Source organism: Lytechinus variegatus, chromosome 11 (assembly GCF_018143015.1).
Source record: "Lytechinus variegatus isolate NC3 chromosome 11, Lvar_3.0, whole genome shotgun sequence".
Classification (NCBI taxonomy): Eukaryota; Metazoa; Echinodermata; class Echinoidea; order Temnopleuroida; family Toxopneustidae; genus Lytechinus; species Lytechinus variegatus.
Genome location: NC_054750.1, coordinates 16,311,295 through 16,328,979, shown reverse-complemented (window position 1 = coordinate 16,328,979; position 17,685 = coordinate 16,311,295). Strand labels below are relative to the sequence as shown.

Sequence of the window (17,685 nt, the reverse complement as noted above, 5' to 3'; positions counted from 1 at the left end):
CAAAAAATCTTTCAATTAATAATGTTCCTCATATCATTATAAGTGTACCAAATATCCCATAAAAATTTGAAAGATTATGGTACGTTCTTGGAAAAAACCTTGGGCAGTCATTTTCAGACTGAAAAAAAAATGTATCCCATGTCTGCACACCCATTTACTTTGCACACGATTCGGGTATTTTGTTAAGAAAGGCTGTATTTTCAGGTCGTCACATGAAATGCGCAAAATCTATTATTTTTCCACCATTTTGAGTCAGATTTTTTGATGAATATCTGTCATTGTGTTGCATGTGTAAAGTTTGTGTTCATTGCGCATCTTCTTTTACTAGAATCGCGCAGTTACGCGTGTGCGCAGATAAGGGGGAACTTGCCATCTATGAACTGCAGAATACTTACTAAAGTACTTTTGAAAGCAGTCTCTGACGAGTCTATAGTTGTGGGTCACTCGATTCACTATTGACCCTAGACAACTCACACAACTTTGAAGCACCTGTTTCAAGACAATTCAGTACAAAATATTAGAATTTGAATTCATAAATAATCATCTTGAATTACTGATGATGATGATTAACAACACAAGGCCTGTCACTCCTCAAGGTTTCTTTTGGTTGCTATGAAATCTTAAAAACAAATAAACTCCAGAAAAAATAACAAGGGTATAAGAGAAATTGAGGAATTCTCCCTTTTCTCTTGATATACAAATTATAATACAGAGAAACTACAATAACAACAAAGAAGTTTCAAGGTAAGTGGTACATACGTGGCATAATTTATCTGCAGGAAAACATTCAAATCAGGCTTAGCTCCCTAAATATCACACATTTCATCGACATACTATAGTTGATATGAAAGGCAGTGTTTTTTTAACATTTATTTCAAATTTCAAGATCTCACGATTGTTTTAAGTTAGACTGATGAATGGATCCAAAGATGCAAAGAAAACATCAACCACTGAGGAAAATTAAAGTTTTTAACGACAAAAGTTAGTCAGTATCAGCCAATGAGACCCTTGCATTTGATTGGCTAAAAGCACACCAGCCCATAAAAATCATTAACAAGATGCTTCATGACACCCCCCCCCCACCGCCATCCCCAAAGAAAGCCCATTCTGGTAACTACTATGGTGATAGGATTCAGGATCCAATCGACAACATTGTTTCCTTCATAGAGGGCCAAGGATTGATTTCTTACCATTTGTCCATGTTTGAGGATAAGTCTCATCATATCTTCTTCTAGGCTGGCCAGGAAAACTTCGCTAGGATGATCCATCAGAGGTACAACCATCTCAAGGATCTTGGCAACGTTGGAGATCACCATGGTTTCTCGTTGCGTCTGGAATGATGATAACCATGATGGAGTTGTATCATTTAGAGAGTTGGGGAGGGGGAAAGATGCTGACCATCAGTATGATTATGATAAATATTTAACTTGCAAGTGAGTTTTCAATGTTTTTACTCCTTCATCAGTTCTTCTGAATTTTCTGGACACTAAATTTTCTTGCAACATTCATAATCAAGGAAAGCATATCAGCTGGGAAAATCTTACCAGATAGGAAACTAGAGCGAATTGTTCAACTTAGTCTTTGGCTGCTTTGAGGCAAAGACCTCTAAATGTCAGAATTCTACCTGTGGTTATAAGTCAAGAAATGCCTGGTTCAATTTAATATCAAGAGCTGCTAAGAAAGTCGAATACTCACTGCACATTTTGTACTGAGGTAGGGTTGAAGAGTGGTCGCATGCGCCACCATCAGCGTGGGTTTCACCTTACTGAAGAGATACAGGGTCTGAAGACACGAGACTAGCCTCTTACTGCTTGCCTTGCCCTCCTCCGACACCTCGGCGGATCCCCTCTCCAGCCGAAGCACATGCTCCACCAGGCAGTCTGTGACCTGAACGCATGCTTTCTGGACTGGCTTGTAGTGGGCATCCTCCTCACCTTTCAGAAGCTACAGAAGAGGAAATACGATATATCTTGTTCATATTTTGTAATTATCTTGATCAAAACGATTTATTAAAGTCATAATTTGATGACCAGGGTAATAGCATGTCTGGAAAGTGAGTATAATATGTAGGTTCTTAAGAGATACTATCTTAATGAATTAAACGTTATATAACGGGGGATGTTATTATAAGCAATGATGGAAGAAAAAACATATTTTTTATTACATATTGTAATGACCAAGTCAATTATACAAATCACATAGAATATAGTTAATCTCCCGTCCCCCTGAAAATTTGTAAGAACAAGTGGATCATATATTGCACAGCATGAGATCACTTACATTTGTAAGGAGTTGCTCCAGCCAGTCATAGCCTGTATCTTTGCTGGCTGCTACCACCTCTATGATGTTTAGAGCCCTCTGAAGTAGTAGGTTCTTGTTTTGATTCGGCATCGGCGTGAACCACATCTTCTGAAATGTCTCGTTCACCAATTTCTGCAGGAAATACCAATATAAACATCAAAGATGATAGCTCATGGTTGCTTTGAAAATAGACTTAAGGTGCTGAACAGAAATGTTCACGATAAGAGTTGCATTCTAATCGCAGACAACACAGACATTAATATCAAAGATCTGCACATTGTTATAAATACATGTATCTGAAGTCTGATATTGGCTGGCCCCAACGAGAGACTTGTACCAGCTACTGTATAACTGCATAAATGCAGGAACAACCCATCACTGTGATGCCAAGCAATAAAACAGGGATGCCGATCAGTGTTTACTGGGCTTGAAAAGGAGCCAGAATGTATTAAAGCCCCATATGCGCTGTACAACATAAAATGGAAAAAGCCTGAAATTGGACCTTGTCAAGATGTAAAATCTGGCAAAATCCTACTAAAGAAACCAGCATCTCTGAAATAAAAATATTTTAATAGTCCAAGGGATGATCTTATGAAAGTTGTCAGATGTTTTTATCCGCACAGTGCTGTTTTATCCGACAGTTACCATAGTAACACTGCTTCTCAGCAATAGGAATCAAGGAAAGTCGTCAGATCTGACAACTTGTTGGACAGAACTGCTGATGAAATGCTTCCAAGGTTGAGGATAGTTTTGGATAAGGAAAATAAGGGGTACGAAAATGGAGCGTCAAGGAATATCTTTGCCATTGTACTTACCTTGATGCCTTCCTCATCGTTGACTCTCCTGATGATACGAACGCATATCTCTGGAATCTTGGTGAATTCAGGTTGATCAATGCAAATATCCCTGAGAGTCTTGATCACCCGTTTTCGCACACTGATTCCAGTGTCCTGTTATACGCGGGGAGAGAGAACAGAATCAAAGGATTAGTAAGTGTATGGATCTTTTCAAATGCCACAAAACAGTCAGATGATGGAGTCACTAGTACGATCAAACCTGCCAATGACCAAGGCGGTTTATTTTGAGCAGTTCATAGTGGTACTATATTTATGATTCATGAATTTATGTAAATTCAAAACTTCATGACCATTAGTACATCTACCTTTCAAAATACCTTTGCAATTAGCATTTCATGGTAATGAAATCACAACTCCTTTATGGATATAATAAATGAATAGATATTTTTTTAATGTTATGCAGGCAACACAATATTCTTTTCATGAGCATTCCATACTACTACTATTAATTCTACCTTTGAGAAATGAACATACCAATATTCTTTCAATAAGCATTTCATAGTACTGATCTGTTAGCTCCGTCTGCATTAACACAAATCTTCCGACTAACTCCACTGCTGCCTCCCTTACACTGGTGGACTGATCCATGAACCGACAATGAACGGTCTTCTGAACATCAGCCTAAAATAAACATCACAGAGAAAAATGAACATATAATAATATAGGTATATTTACACAGGGAAGCCACTTCAGTTTCGAAAACTGTTCTCCCAGCGGGCCCTGCTATTATTATTAACCCTGCTTAAGCTGGGCTGCCTAGGCGCTCAAAGCATTCAAGGAATTTCTTTCTACCGGGTACCCATTCATCTCACCTGGGTTGAGTGCAGCACAATGTGGATAAATTTCTTGCTGAAGGAAATTACGCCATGGCTGGGATTCAAACCTATGACCCTCTGTTACTAAGTCCAAAGACTAATCCACTGGGCCACAACGCTCCTAACATGTATATAATGCTACTGGGGTGAAAACTCAAAAATAGGTTAAATGTTCAGGGTGGTTTTTTTTTTTTAAAGCCGTTTGAAAGTTAGAGATGACTTTACACACAATTGGTGACGTGTTGGGGTGATATCTAAAAAAAATTACAAATGTTCATGATGGTATTTCGTAAAACTAATTGCAATTTTTGAACGGCTTTATATATAACCGGTGACATGTTCGTCGGTGCTCAATCAAATTGTCAATCATTTTGAGTCATCAGTTGAAGATGAAATCTGATTGTAATAAAATTCTTGTTGTTCATGAGCATCTGAATGCAAGGTTTATTATTTGTCAAAACTCAACCGTTACTCCTACTACGTTAAAGTAAACAGAAAAAATTTGAAGTATCTCTTGAAGAACAGTTCACCTTCATCTTTCAAATCATTTTGTTTTTACTTTCTTACCCTGGCCAGTATATTGGGATCTGCTGCTACTACTTGTGATAGGCACTTCATAGCTCTCGTTCGGACCGCAACTGCTGTTTCGTTTAATACTCTCAAGATCTGAAAACAAAACAATAGGATATTTGTTATATTCATTCTGCAACTAAAAGTTTTTTTTTTTTAGTTCATTTTCAGATGATTTGGTAAGGTTGATATCACACATTGACAAGGACACACACTATTTTTTTGCAATTTGTACCTATATTATTCTTAACAATCAATATTTGACACTGAAAGAAATTCTGCACATGAATAGACTACGAAAGAGCTTATTAAACAGCAGAATGACTTTCAACATTTATCAATTCCTATACAAAAATTGACGAGATCAATAGCAGCGGAGGGTTCATCGAGCTGGCAAAGGGTGCTGCCCGAGCATGAATATGCAATTTCAAAGGTCTTCTAACCCCTTGTATCACAATAAGAGCAAAACATTACAAGAAAAGTGGTCTTTATGAGAAGGTGGTTATTATGGACAGGTTCATGTAATACATGCTGCAATGGGAAACCAAACAAGTGATTTGATAGATAGGTGGCCATTCGAAATGGGTGACATCAAAATCAGTTTGACTGGAAAATTGTTTCGCTACTTCATTATAGTACTGCCAATTTCATAAGAGATGTAAAAACATTTGAAAGGTGGATATACATGTTACTTTAAAATATACTCACTTGTGTAAGGTAGATATCAAAACTCTGTGAGAAGGGTCTTCTTGAAGCAAGATACCTAACTACAAACGCAGCACTCTCGTAAGTGATGATATTCCTTCCTTTCCTGTAAAAGTATTAGACAAGGAAAAAAAATAACATAATGACAAGTTCTAACTCAGTTGGGCTTGCGCATGAGTAGAAAAGGTGTAAGCAATACAGGGAAAATTGCTTGTAATAAATTTGGTAAAATCACTTTATTTCTCCACATAATGTATCAGTTACATGGACTATAAAAATGTAAGCATGTCTTAGCAAATGTATACCGGAATACTAATTCATCATCACAACTAATAATTTCATAAATGATAATCTCATATTTCTTTCTGTCTAAAAAAACAAATACTTTCCAAAATTGTACTTGTTGCCATCTCATTTTATACCTGTTATGTTTGGGAAATAATCAACATGTTATGATTACCATTTAAAGTCTGCTTGTAGCAATATGTGTATATAAATTTAGCCCTACTTTATTGTAATCCATGTCTAAGACCTCACCTTATAGATAAAGCAGGTTTCTTGACCTTGATAGCAGAAATAAGAAACTTTTTCCTCTTTTCTGCTGCTCTCAGGATCTCTGCCGTCTTGAGGTCTGATTCACGAGACTTGACCTCTTCCTCCTCCTCATCGCTGTCTTCGTCCTCATCGTCGCTATCCTCATCATCACTGTCTTTCTTCTTCTTCTTGGACTGAGGAGCTTTCATGGTCTGTTCCACCTCGGCGTTGGTGTCTCGGTACCACTGGGCAAGAAAGAATTGCCTTGAAAACTGAAAGAGAGAGAGGGAGAAGGGAGAATGCAAAGTCAGAGTTCAAAAATAGGCTCTGTGGGATTTGATGCCAGTGTTCTGATGTCACAATAACTTTAGTTTACATAAAGTGACATATTTTACATTGAATATCTTGCTGTCGTTCTATTTTTTTTCATAACAAAATTAATGAATATCCATGTAGCTAAATTACACGTTCATCTCTTTTGACTTATTTGTTGAAAACTTTGTATTCAAACAGAAGTGTTGCAATACAACGTCTTACATTGTTGGAAAAACCGAGATTAATCAGGCATTAATGATAATTTGGAAACAACAGCAAAGGGATCCGATCACAGGGGTAATAACATAATCTGTCAAGTGTTTAGAAACTTCAAAGTATCAAGCACTATACAAAAACAAAATATTACATTTAAAGAGATATATAACTGCAAGAGGTCAATGGCTATCTTTGGTATCAGTAAAAGTCTTCACATTAATTTGATTACTTCTTACATTAATTATCTACATTTCTTACCAAGATTGCTGGATCATTGCGGCTGTTATAGCTGAGGTAGTCCACCATAGCCTGCTGAAGGTTCATGACATAGTCTAGTTTGTCGCATGGTTTACCATCCCCAACGGGTGACTCTCTACCGCCCCTCATCTACAAGAGAAATATGAATGGTAGAAATGATAATACAGAATAGCAGCTGAAAACAGTTTTGGTAAGCATTTTTTTTCCTATAGTGTAACTTCATAAGAAGTAGTCATATAAGACCAAATTTGTGACCCTTGGATGCATGGTTACAAAAAATAAATGTATGATTTTTATCATTTGTGCTTGCATATTGCCCCATGAAAATTCTGTATGGGGGCGCTTCTGCCAATTAAAAGGGACAGGTTTACTTAAAGGGGAATCCAGCCTTGGCCATAAAATGTTGTGTTGGGAAGGAAAAAAATAAATTAAACAGAATGGTGAAAGTTTGAAAGAAATTGGACAAGCAATAAGAAAGTTATAGCTGCTTTAAAATTGAGATCACTAATACTATGTAGATTTCAAATTGGCAACTGAGTAAGTAAATTATGACAAGGGGCAAGGACAACTTCCCCATAGGCCATGTACTTTATTATCAGGGATTTGTGGTTTTCTCCTAAGTACCCATTCCCCTGGGGCAGTAATCTAAATATAACCCATGTAGTATATTGTTTTATGTCCTCATGAAAGAAAAATATAATTTGAAATAAAACTTTTGGGAAAAATGACATTTTAGCCATAATATGTATTGGAGTACATGGAAGAGTAGTCCTTGCCTTACATCACTATGACATCCCATATGCGGCCAATTTGAAATCTCCATGGGTATAGTGATTACCAATATTTACAACTTTTAAAAATTCATATCTTTCTTTTTGTTTGTCCAATATTGTTCAAACTTTCACCTATCAACTTGTCTGATTTTTCTTTTCCTTATAAAAACAAGTTTTTATTTGGGTTGGATTCCCCTTTAAATTCAGAGGTTGATTATCAATCTTTGCCATGTTATTCATTGGCATAGGTCACCTCCTTACCTCTCTGACAATGGTATTGAGTCTTTCTTCATCCATCACACTTGATATGGCATCTTTCCTCAGTCTGCTTGCAACCTGACCAAGGTACTCCAGGGAAGACACTCTCATTGACATCTCATTGGAACGATTGCTGAACTGGTGCATCTGGATGATGTCAATGGATAAAATGAGATAGAAGTTGAGGGTCACTGATATGACGAAAGTAGGTCTGTTGATGCAACTACACCACTGAAGACTAAATCGATGTTAAACCACCACAGCACGATCATCAGAGTCGTGGCTGTCATTATCGTAATGATGGCGATGACATCATTACAATCATAATCATCGTTGTTGCCAATATTGTAGTTATCGTCATCATCACTATAATTGTTATCATTATCATCATTGCACTTGTCACCATCGTCATCAACACATCATAGCAATCACCGTTATCGCCATTATCGTCATCACTATTCTCAACGTCATTTCTATCATCACTACTGTGAATCACTTGACACAGATATAAAGGCCCGTATTCTGAAGTCAGGTTTAACTTAGACCATGGTCTAACTCTGTGCTAAAATTATAGGAAGCCAAAAGTGTCAATTTTCTTTATTAAGTTGAATGTTTCTTATGTTTACTGTGCTCTTTCATGATTCCTTGATGGTGAAGGCAATCATCTATTTATACTTCCTAGACAATTACGAATGATTTGAGAGCCAAATGAGCTGAAATATTTTATCTCTTCTGTTTGTGATTTATGTAACAATTGGCTGTCCATACTTAAACAACAACTTTAAACCTGGGTTTAAGTAAAACCTGACTCAGAATGCGGGCCAAAGAATCAACCTACCAGCAATCTCCCAAGCAGACTAAGCAGAAGTTCTGATGCTGGCCATTCAGGTTTGTTGACCGCTGACAGTAGATCTTGAACAAAGTTCTCAAAGAGAGGCCTGTAATCTTCCTCATCCTTGCTGACACACCTAGCAAAACAAACAGGTAGATGTAACTTATTAGTGGTATATCTTGGGATCACTTGAAATCCCACACACACACAAAAATTTCTTATTTGTAAATTCCCATCAAATCTTGACAGATTTGCTCTTGAACTATGACTACTCAAAATGACATCTGCACACATTTTGTTTATGCAAATATTTAATTTTGTTACAGATATTCAATGGAAAGCCTCCTGAATGAAAAATCTGAGATATTACATGAACAATTTTTATTCTGAATTCTCATATATTAATTGATTTATTTATTAAATTGTTTTTTTTTTAGGGAGGGGGCATAAAAATTATCCAAAAGACAATGCATTTCTTTCAATTTATAATCGACCATTTCAGGATTTTAGAAACAATCATAATCAATACAATGTCCTTAGTATAAATATGCATCGCAACCTGTGTAATCAGTGTATATGCGATTATTTCACTTATCTGAGATATTATGTGACAGAAACAAATAACATATATCTTTGCATTAGACATACACAAAGTACTAAATATTGAAATCAAAATTATATACATGCATATATCCATACATGGGACCAGAAGAGCTTTACAATAACACACAACGGGTAAAATAATTGATTACTTATTTACTTTTTCAAGAATACCGAAAGGAAGTTCTGTCCCGTTCTTACTGCTGTCTCATAAGCATTGACTACTAGCACACCTTGATCTGTCTGCTTGAAAGATTATAAATAAAAAAAGTTGGTGAGAAAACATGTCTGGATTAGATATTTTCATTATTCACCCTTATCATTCCACAATAGCTTGTTTCAAAAGAGAAACTTAAGACGTAGTCCTGGATTTTTTCTTCTTATATATGAAACATCTTACATTGCTCACTATACAAATGTGTAACTTGACCCTCAGGCATTTTAACCTGTTACAATAAGCAACCTTTTTTTTACAATTACTATTTGATGTATCATTAAAGGTATTGTTCAACTTTGTGAGCAGCTGATTTAAAAAATTCTCAAATCAAGATGAAACATGTGTACAAGTGCATGTATTAGAACTAATAAACCCTGAAAACAACCATTATTGAGAATGAAAAGCTAAAACTACAAGGCAAACCCCGATTTTGTAAATAGGCGTCTTATAGACACCTAAATAGTACACATAAGTGTATGGGATGAAATTAAGATGGTGTTTCCGGTCACTTTATATTTCAATTTTTGAAGCACTAAATAATTATTTTCGAACGCAATTTTTTCTGGGCTTGATTTTTGTAACATATCACAGACACAGGTGACAAGTGTGACCTTCTAGCTCAGATTTTTTAAAAGTCAAACCAATGCTAACCAATCACTTTAACTTGATACTAGATATTGATATACAAAATGTTCTTTTTGTCCAGTATAATCTGCTCATTCTTCAATTAAAAATAACCTAATTGCATCTACCATGAAAATCAAATTCTTTAAGTGTAAAAGCGATTTCTCACAAGAGACCCCCCTTAAAAAAAACCAACAAACAAACATCAAAAAGAAAAGCCAAAACAAATTGATTCATTATCCTGACTTTCAGCCCATATTTTGTAACTACTTGGTTTCTATTTGTAGCAAGGCAGCATTTTGAACGCCAATCCCTAAAAGTCTGTTACAATCACACTGGTTTTGAATCAGTATTTTATCAATTCAAAGAGAACTTGGATCGCACATACCTTTGAGGCTTCGTCATCAACATCGTCGTATTGGTCCATTGCATTGCTATCACCATCCGGGTTATTGAACACTACTACACCTTGAATGAGTTGTAATACAAGAGCAGTTACCATCTGAATGTTGGTTGTGTTGTTCAACCTAAATGAAGGTGCAAAATAAGGGAAAATTCACTGTAAATATAGAGAAATTCATCTGATTGACAACATTGCTACCATCACTCTGAATCTAATTAACAATCCTGTGACCTGTTGACACATCGCATGATTGCAAAATCTGAAGGGTTCATTGACACATTTATACAATGCCATACCTGCCTATATTTGTAAATATAATATCTGACTCTGTTACACAAAATATGTGAACATGGAGTGCACATCATGAGCATAAAGTCATAATTTGTTGAGAGTATAACAAATGTTCACATGAACTTGAAACAGAGACAAACCATTTCATGATGGTCCTACGAATTAGGGGTCATATGTACAAACTTTGTGCCGCTGCCCTTTGGTAACTCTGAACAATCAGGTGACTATTAAATAGTCACCTGATTGTTCAAATATTCAAGCTAATAGGTTGGTTCATGAGGAGAATTGACAAAGAGTGTTTGCCACAACCAGCATGGGTATTTACCTGAAGTTTCTAAGGTTCTTTTTACTTGATGGAAGTCTGGCAAGAGAGGCAAAGATATCTTCCAGGATGAGTTGTCTATGTTTCTCATACCTTGAGAACACCTGGTGAATAGAAATATAAGGGTACAAAGTCAATCTTGCATCACGATATATTCTCTGTCATTCACATTAATATATTTCAACTTAATCTATCAGACCTTTCCATTGACTTTGGAAACTTAGGCCCCTGCATTTGCTTAGAAACGAGAGAATGCTTTGGGAGAGTAAAAACAGGAGGGATGCATAAATGAACAGACAATATGTAAACCTATCAGCACTGGTACTCATCTTTCACAGGGTGACAAATTAGACCGGGGGAGTGTTTCATGATACTTATATATATGTTTCTATACTTACAGCAGAGATCAGCTTCAAGGAATTCAGTTGAAGTTCACTGACATTCTCCACAAAGAAAGGGGCAGTACCCATTGATGAAATCTAAGGGGGAAAGGAATGAAAACCATATTAAAAATTTGATCTCTTATGTAATAGATAATTCATTTGTTAAGCGCATAGAGATTACCAATATCATGCGCTATATAAGTACAATATTATTGTTATTATATCATTAACGAGTGTAAAGAAGATGACAATGGGGATTTCAAGTTTGGTGTTGAACTGTTGGTGTAGGGACGATTTGCATATCAAAACTGCACCACACCAAGCTAACACACATTATATATATATATATATATATACTTCCAAGGATTCTCATCCTGGTGCCATAACAAAGGGAAGGGTTGTGTAATTGTTATTTAAAGAGCTCTTGCCACAAAAATGACAAAAGCAGATGACAGAGATGACAAACAACTTCGCAAAGTGTTAAAAACATTGAGCTCACAAGCAAATAGAATTTCAAAAAGACTTTCAAGTCTCTTAGCAATCTTTCAGATTTTTCATTAGCTAACCATTCACAAGAATTTCTCAAAACTATCAACAATCCATATGACCATATGTACTATCATTTTTTTTTTATTTTTTATTTATCTATTCAACTTACCAGGAGGACTGTTGAATCTGTGAGTATCTGGAGGTTTAGAAGTTCGGCAAGATTTGTGACAAGTGAACAGAGCTTGTTATACACCATCAGAACAGACTTCTCCTTCACTTCACCAGCTCTGGCTCTCTTCAGCTTTGTATGAGTGGCTATCACTTCTGGTTAATTCAAACAAGAAAAAAAAACACATTCAATTAATACAGGAGTATTAAATTGCTTTACTGATTTCCCATTATATCATTTTCAAGCTAAAAGCATTATTACATTGGTATAGCAACGCAAACTCACAGAAGTATCATAAAGCATATTAATGCAAAACATGACTAATTCATAAAATACACTTAAAAATTATCCTTTAATAATGATGTGCAATAGACATTAGCAGAAAATCAAATGACAGTGTAAATCAAAATACATCAACAGAAATTTAACATTCTTCATATGCACACTTAAAGATAAAAGATCCTGAACTGAATGTTTTTCTCACCATAGTCAGGTTTAGCAAAAGTAGGGATACAGGATCATCAAATATAAAAATCTGCACCCCCCCCCTCTTCAAAGATAGGACTGTCTCTATTGAATAGGGAGGGTTGGCCAATATGCAAATAACAAATAAACAATGTACACAAACTGCCCTGTTCAATACATGTACATAATTTCACCCAAAACAATTTAAGCTGTTGGAGATTAAGCCCGCCTAAAAGTATGCGCAAGTTGGAGACTACGGAAACATGTGTTATAGCAAAATCATTTTGTCTCTAATACTAGTAGGTTAATATCAAGAGCACAGGCAAGTCTTTATCAATTTTCAAACTGATTTTCTACACAACCACTCACCTTTCTTGGGGTTGACCCTGTAGACGGGGTCAAATTCTGGATAGATAGTGTTGGTGAGTTGGAACTTGGCCAGCTGAGACACCCTGTCAATGACATCTTCAATGAAGACTTCCTTGGGCATGTCTTCAGAGGTCATGATGTAGAGGGCTATTAATGAGGAATCCACTGACCGGGTCACCCGTTCCATGGTCACTTCACGCCACAAGCGTTGCTCACGAGGGTTCTGCTCATCCTGTATCGAGGAAATAATGCAGAAAATTGATACTGTCCTAAGGCTTTGTTTCAGTAATGAACTGGCTTTAAATGTACTCAGGAACAAAGTAGTCAGAATAAAGATCACTGATAGAACTTGGAAAAAAGGCATATGTGTGTTTCCATCCCATCATAATCAAATCTTTTTGATATGAGATGCTCATCTTCTTTTAATGACAACTCAATGAATAACAACACTAGAGTAATTCCTGTTTCACAATATATCAACAACACTGAAATTGTAACATTAAATTGTGCATTCATTCAGAGGAAAATCTATATAAGTTTTTGTCAAAAATCAATTCAACACTAAAATCCCACTAAGTTGTTGAATGCAAATGAATCTATTTCATTTATCTTTCCATACAAACAAAAGAATGACAACTGTTGAACTTCTTATATTTCCCACCACATAATTGGTTGCAAGAAAATTTGTCATTGAATTTTAAGGTTTGTTATCAATCACAAGTTTTTTTACATGGGGCCCTGATTCACAAAATCTTGATTGTACAATACTCAAAATCTTGAATGCGAGTTCCAATCTGGAGAATGATATTGAATTCGGTGGATTCACAATACGGTGCATCATCTATCCGTTGCAGTGGACAGGCCAAAATTCGCAATGCCTCATGGGAAAAAGTCGACATCTGTTGCACTTGCTAGTGCTAAAGTGTATGCATGCATCTGATTATTCAGCGCTGGCCAACACGACTCGACCAAATATGCCGTTTCTCTACCGTCCAGGAGGTGTGACAGAGATTTGCCCGCATATTTCTGTGCTAAATTTAGACAGTTTTGGTGAATTCCTGCTATATGGTTTCCATTTTTGAAGCATCAGTCACAATACTAGGCATGATGTTAACCGCGAAGTTAGACAATTGGCCCGTTCACTGCAACTGATAGATGGTGCACCGTATTGTGAATCCACCGATTATTTTTAAAGAGTTGAGAAATTACCTGGTCATTTGGATTCAGCTTTGTCCCATCTCTGATATTCCTTTCCAGAATGTTCAGTAATCTCACTAACCGTTCAGTCTTAACCTGTTAAAAAAACAAAGAGGGATACTCAGGATTACATCACAAGAAATAAATATTTAGTAGGTCTGAATTATTCGCCTTTTAGAATACAATGATACAAAACCTGGGGCCCGTTGCAGAAAGAGTTGCAATCAAACGCAACTCTAAAAATCATGCGCAACTTGATTTTCAACCAATCAACAGCGCGCATTTTGGACTTGCGATTGATTTTTTGACTTGCATTTGAACGCAACTCTTTCTGCAACAGACCCCTGTACTAATCACATCATGATTGTTTTAATTGCTTGAAATACCTGGGCCCCGTTTTGAAAATCCATCAGTGTCATAATTTCTTCTACAGGAAATTTGTAAAATGTCCTTTGTAAACAAAGGAGAACACACAAAATTGTCAAGAAATCAATGAATTTATGGATATACATTCGTATCTAGAATTTTTTTTTTGAACAAACATGCATTTTATATGTTGACGTTGCCGGCTGTCCATAGATGCAATTGATCGGATCAATCTCAACTCTTTGTAAGACAGGGCCCTGATCGTGCAAGTAGAATTTTTTTAAATGTAACTTTGAAGACAATGACACACAAAGAGTAAAAATAATATTGTGCTTTAACATTTAAAACTCAAGAGAATTTAAAATATATGGTAAAATATAATGCAAAATATAGAAGGTAATTGAGACCAACGACATAAAGGCTATTAGCAAGGGCTTTCCGAAAAACAATGTTAATATATAATAATAATAATTAGACCATTTATATAGCGCAGTCACTATGTAAATATACTCTACTGCGCTGTAGTGTAACAGAGCTCCCAACAATGCTACTGCTCAAACAAATTAAACAATTATGCATATAATACAATTAACCAAAAACTTCTGAAAAAAGATGGGTCTTCAATAAATGTTTGAAGATGGTAACAGTTGGTGCTTTTCGTATTTCCAGGGGTAATTTGTTCCAAAGCTTTGGAGCAGCACAAATGAAAGCACGATCCCCAAGAGTTACTTTTGTTCTCAAGTGAGGTAGCTTTAGAAGCAGCTTATCCTGTGTACTTCGTAAGTTATGTGCATATGAATGTGACCTAAATGATATTAATTCAGACAAGTAATTCGGAGCTTGACCATTCAGTGCTTTGTAAACAAGCAAAAGTATCTTAAATGCAATTCTCTGCCTTATTGGCAACCAATGTAATTGAATCAGAACAGGTGTAATATGGGAAAACTTTGAGGAACCGGATACAAGTCTTGCACATGCATTCTGAACATGCTGCAGCTTGTATATATAAAAAAAAACAGGACCTAGTGGTGAGAGAATAAAAGAATAAATGAGGAGTGGATAATAAAGGAAATAGACAAAGGGGGAAACCAAATGAAATTTTTTTAAAAAGTAAATATTAAGGAAAAATGAGAAAGAAATTGAAAGACAGAAAGAACAAAAAAGAAAAGAAAAAAATGACGACAGACTGAAAGAAACTGGGCGATAAGTGCATGAAATGAATGAATAGATGTCTACGGACATATTACCTGATTCATGACACTTAGTGACTTGAGCTTGGCAGCTTCATTGACAAGATCAGCCAGTAAAGGTTTGGATATAAGTGTATCAGGAGCATACTCCTCCTCTTCTTCATCGCCTGATGAAAGAAATGATTTTCATTGAATAAATAAGCAAAGAGTACAAAAACATGCATTTATACAATAAGCCTGGAATTTGATGCTTAAATGAAGATTGCACCAAATTTACAATACTGTAGAAGCTGTTATTTTCGCGGATTTTGCGAATTGCCGATCAGCCGCGAATTTAACAACACGCGAAAATAACAGCTTGTACAGTATCCAAATATCGCATTCTAACTGAAGATATGCAAATTTTTACTTGAACAGACAAAAAGTTGGTACAAATAATTCTTATGTACATGTCCAATGTATGTTTACTTATTTTTTATTTTTTCCAATAAAACTAATTACTTCCACAATGGCTTTAACAGAATATCCCCAACATATTAAACAGTAAAAAGCAATAAAATACATCATAAATTGATTTTGATACCATTTTTTTTTAAGTATATGTTTTGTGAACACAGTAACTAAAACAAAAGAAGCACAAATGAAGCTTCAATGAGTGATTTGCAAATGAATTAATTTATTTCATGACTGTCACAAAAAATCAAGAGTGGAATTAGGTAATATTGAAGGTGATAGTCATTCGTAAGTTTTGTGCAATCACATGACCTTCAGCCAAGTAGGTGAATAAGCCTCTTCACAGTTGTAAACTACGCACAATCAGTAAATGGTCATTTGAGATACACCATGAAGTCGGTTTTCAAATTCACTGACAGAGGCATTTGTGATTTGATGATTATTCAGGTATTCCTTTTAAAATATTCTTTTCATCATATCCAAGCTGAAGAGTAACAAAGTCTTCTTAACCCATTGACTACTGGAACCTGATGATCCCTGTACAAAGCCTATGAGAATCACATAATTCAATAGTCAACAGGTAAATCACTGGTATTTGACAGTAGCCAAAACTATAGTCAAAATGTACCAGGACCAGACAACAAAACAAACAGATTTCAAAAAACTTTACCCTGACGTACTATTCTAGTCACCTGCTCTATACAATGCCTTTCATTCTTAGAATTTGGATGCTTTGCCGGGAAAACTTACACAACCTCTTCATTTGAAAATGTTAGTGCTCATCCTAATGAAAAATCGCAAAGGTCATTTGAGAAAAGTTGATCATCAGCTAACAGTGAACTGGCTATATTCTGATGAAATCAAATGAAACTTACCAGTGTCAACATTTACTTCCATGTCTTCAGAATTTTCAAAAACAGCATCTATGGCAGTGTTGAACCTCTTGAAAGTGGGTGTGTCCATGAGTTCTTTTGAAAAAGAAAAAATATTAATCACAAGCATTACTAAAATGCAAGATTGCATGGCTAAACTAAAAAAGATTGAGACAATGAAATTTGGAGGGTTTTTCTTCTTCTGAGAATGACCCTTGAATAGGGCATTCAAGAAGATATCAAAATCATATCATTTATATATTTATTTATTTTTTCGTTATAAATGGTCATCACAACTTATTGTAACAAAACAAAAGGCAAACACAGCAAAGGAAAACTTTAAATGCAAATCATCAACAAAGACAAACATAATTGCAAAAAAAATCAAATTAATCTAATATCATTATGCAACACAGAATCTTACCTTCGTACTCTGCATCTGTCCGGCCTTTTTTCTTTTTGGGTTTCTCTTCCTTCTTTGCCCGTTTAGCAGGTCCTAGTAATTGAAAAGAATAAATATTAAAAATGCAGATAAAGTACTTAGTTCTAAACATTAACTAATCATTCTAGAATTCATTTGATTGCATCTGCTGCCCATTCCCATTCAATATGAAATGAACAATAACACACATTCTGATAATGATATACCTGCAATTATATCCCAAACATATGTACTGACCTATATTTCAGTGTCATTTAAATGCACACTAAAAGTGATATAAAGTTTGAGTAACAAAATTTCCTAAACTATTGTGCAGGAACCAATTTGAATATATACTGAGTTGTGACCTTTGAGTTACAAACTCAGAATTCAAACCCCATTTGTGTTATATTGTAATCT

The 17,685-nt window shown here is 35.5% G+C and overlaps 1 protein-coding gene across 2 annotated transcripts in view; it reads right to left on the bottom strand.

Annotated features, from left to right (window-relative positions):
- The window catches only part of LOC121423619 (nipped-B-like protein A), a 51,407-nt gene that overhangs the window by 15,972 nt on the left and 17,750 nt on the right, over positions 1–17,685 (bottom strand). Inside the window, exons 10-31 of one of the 2 annotated variants that reach the window (XM_041619006.1) lie at positions 17,269–17,340; positions 16,848–16,940; positions 15,577–15,686; positions 13,976–14,059; positions 12,767–12,998; positions 11,933–12,087; positions 11,290–11,370; positions 10,895–10,995; positions 10,264–10,402; positions 9,195–9,280; positions 8,441–8,570; positions 7,606–7,749; positions 6,572–6,700; positions 5,786–6,054; positions 5,252–5,354; positions 4,541–4,639; positions 3,633–3,779; positions 3,117–3,251; positions 2,281–2,433; positions 1,696–1,944; positions 1,191–1,331; positions 396–489 (exon numbers count right to left, since the gene is read on the bottom strand). In XM_041619006.1, coding sequence (XP_041474940.1) covers positions 396–489; positions 1,191–1,331; positions 1,696–1,944; positions 2,281–2,433; positions 3,117–3,251; positions 3,633–3,779; positions 4,541–4,639; positions 5,252–5,354; positions 5,786–6,054; positions 6,572–6,700; positions 7,606–7,749; positions 8,441–8,570; positions 9,195–9,280; positions 10,264–10,402; positions 10,895–10,995; positions 11,290–11,370; positions 11,933–12,087; positions 12,767–12,998; positions 13,976–14,059; positions 15,577–15,686; positions 16,848–16,940; positions 17,269–17,340 — 2,946 coding nt within the window. The remainder of the gene's footprint in view (positions 1–395; positions 490–1,190; positions 1,332–1,695; positions 1,945–2,280; positions 2,434–3,116; positions 3,252–3,632; positions 3,780–4,540; positions 4,640–5,251; positions 5,355–5,785; positions 6,055–6,571; positions 6,701–7,605; positions 7,750–8,440; positions 8,571–9,194; positions 9,281–10,263; positions 10,403–10,894; positions 10,996–11,289; positions 11,371–11,932; positions 12,088–12,766; positions 12,999–13,975; positions 14,060–15,576; positions 15,687–16,847; positions 16,941–17,268; positions 17,341–17,685) is intronic. The other variant, XM_041619007.1, reaches the window with a different exon arrangement.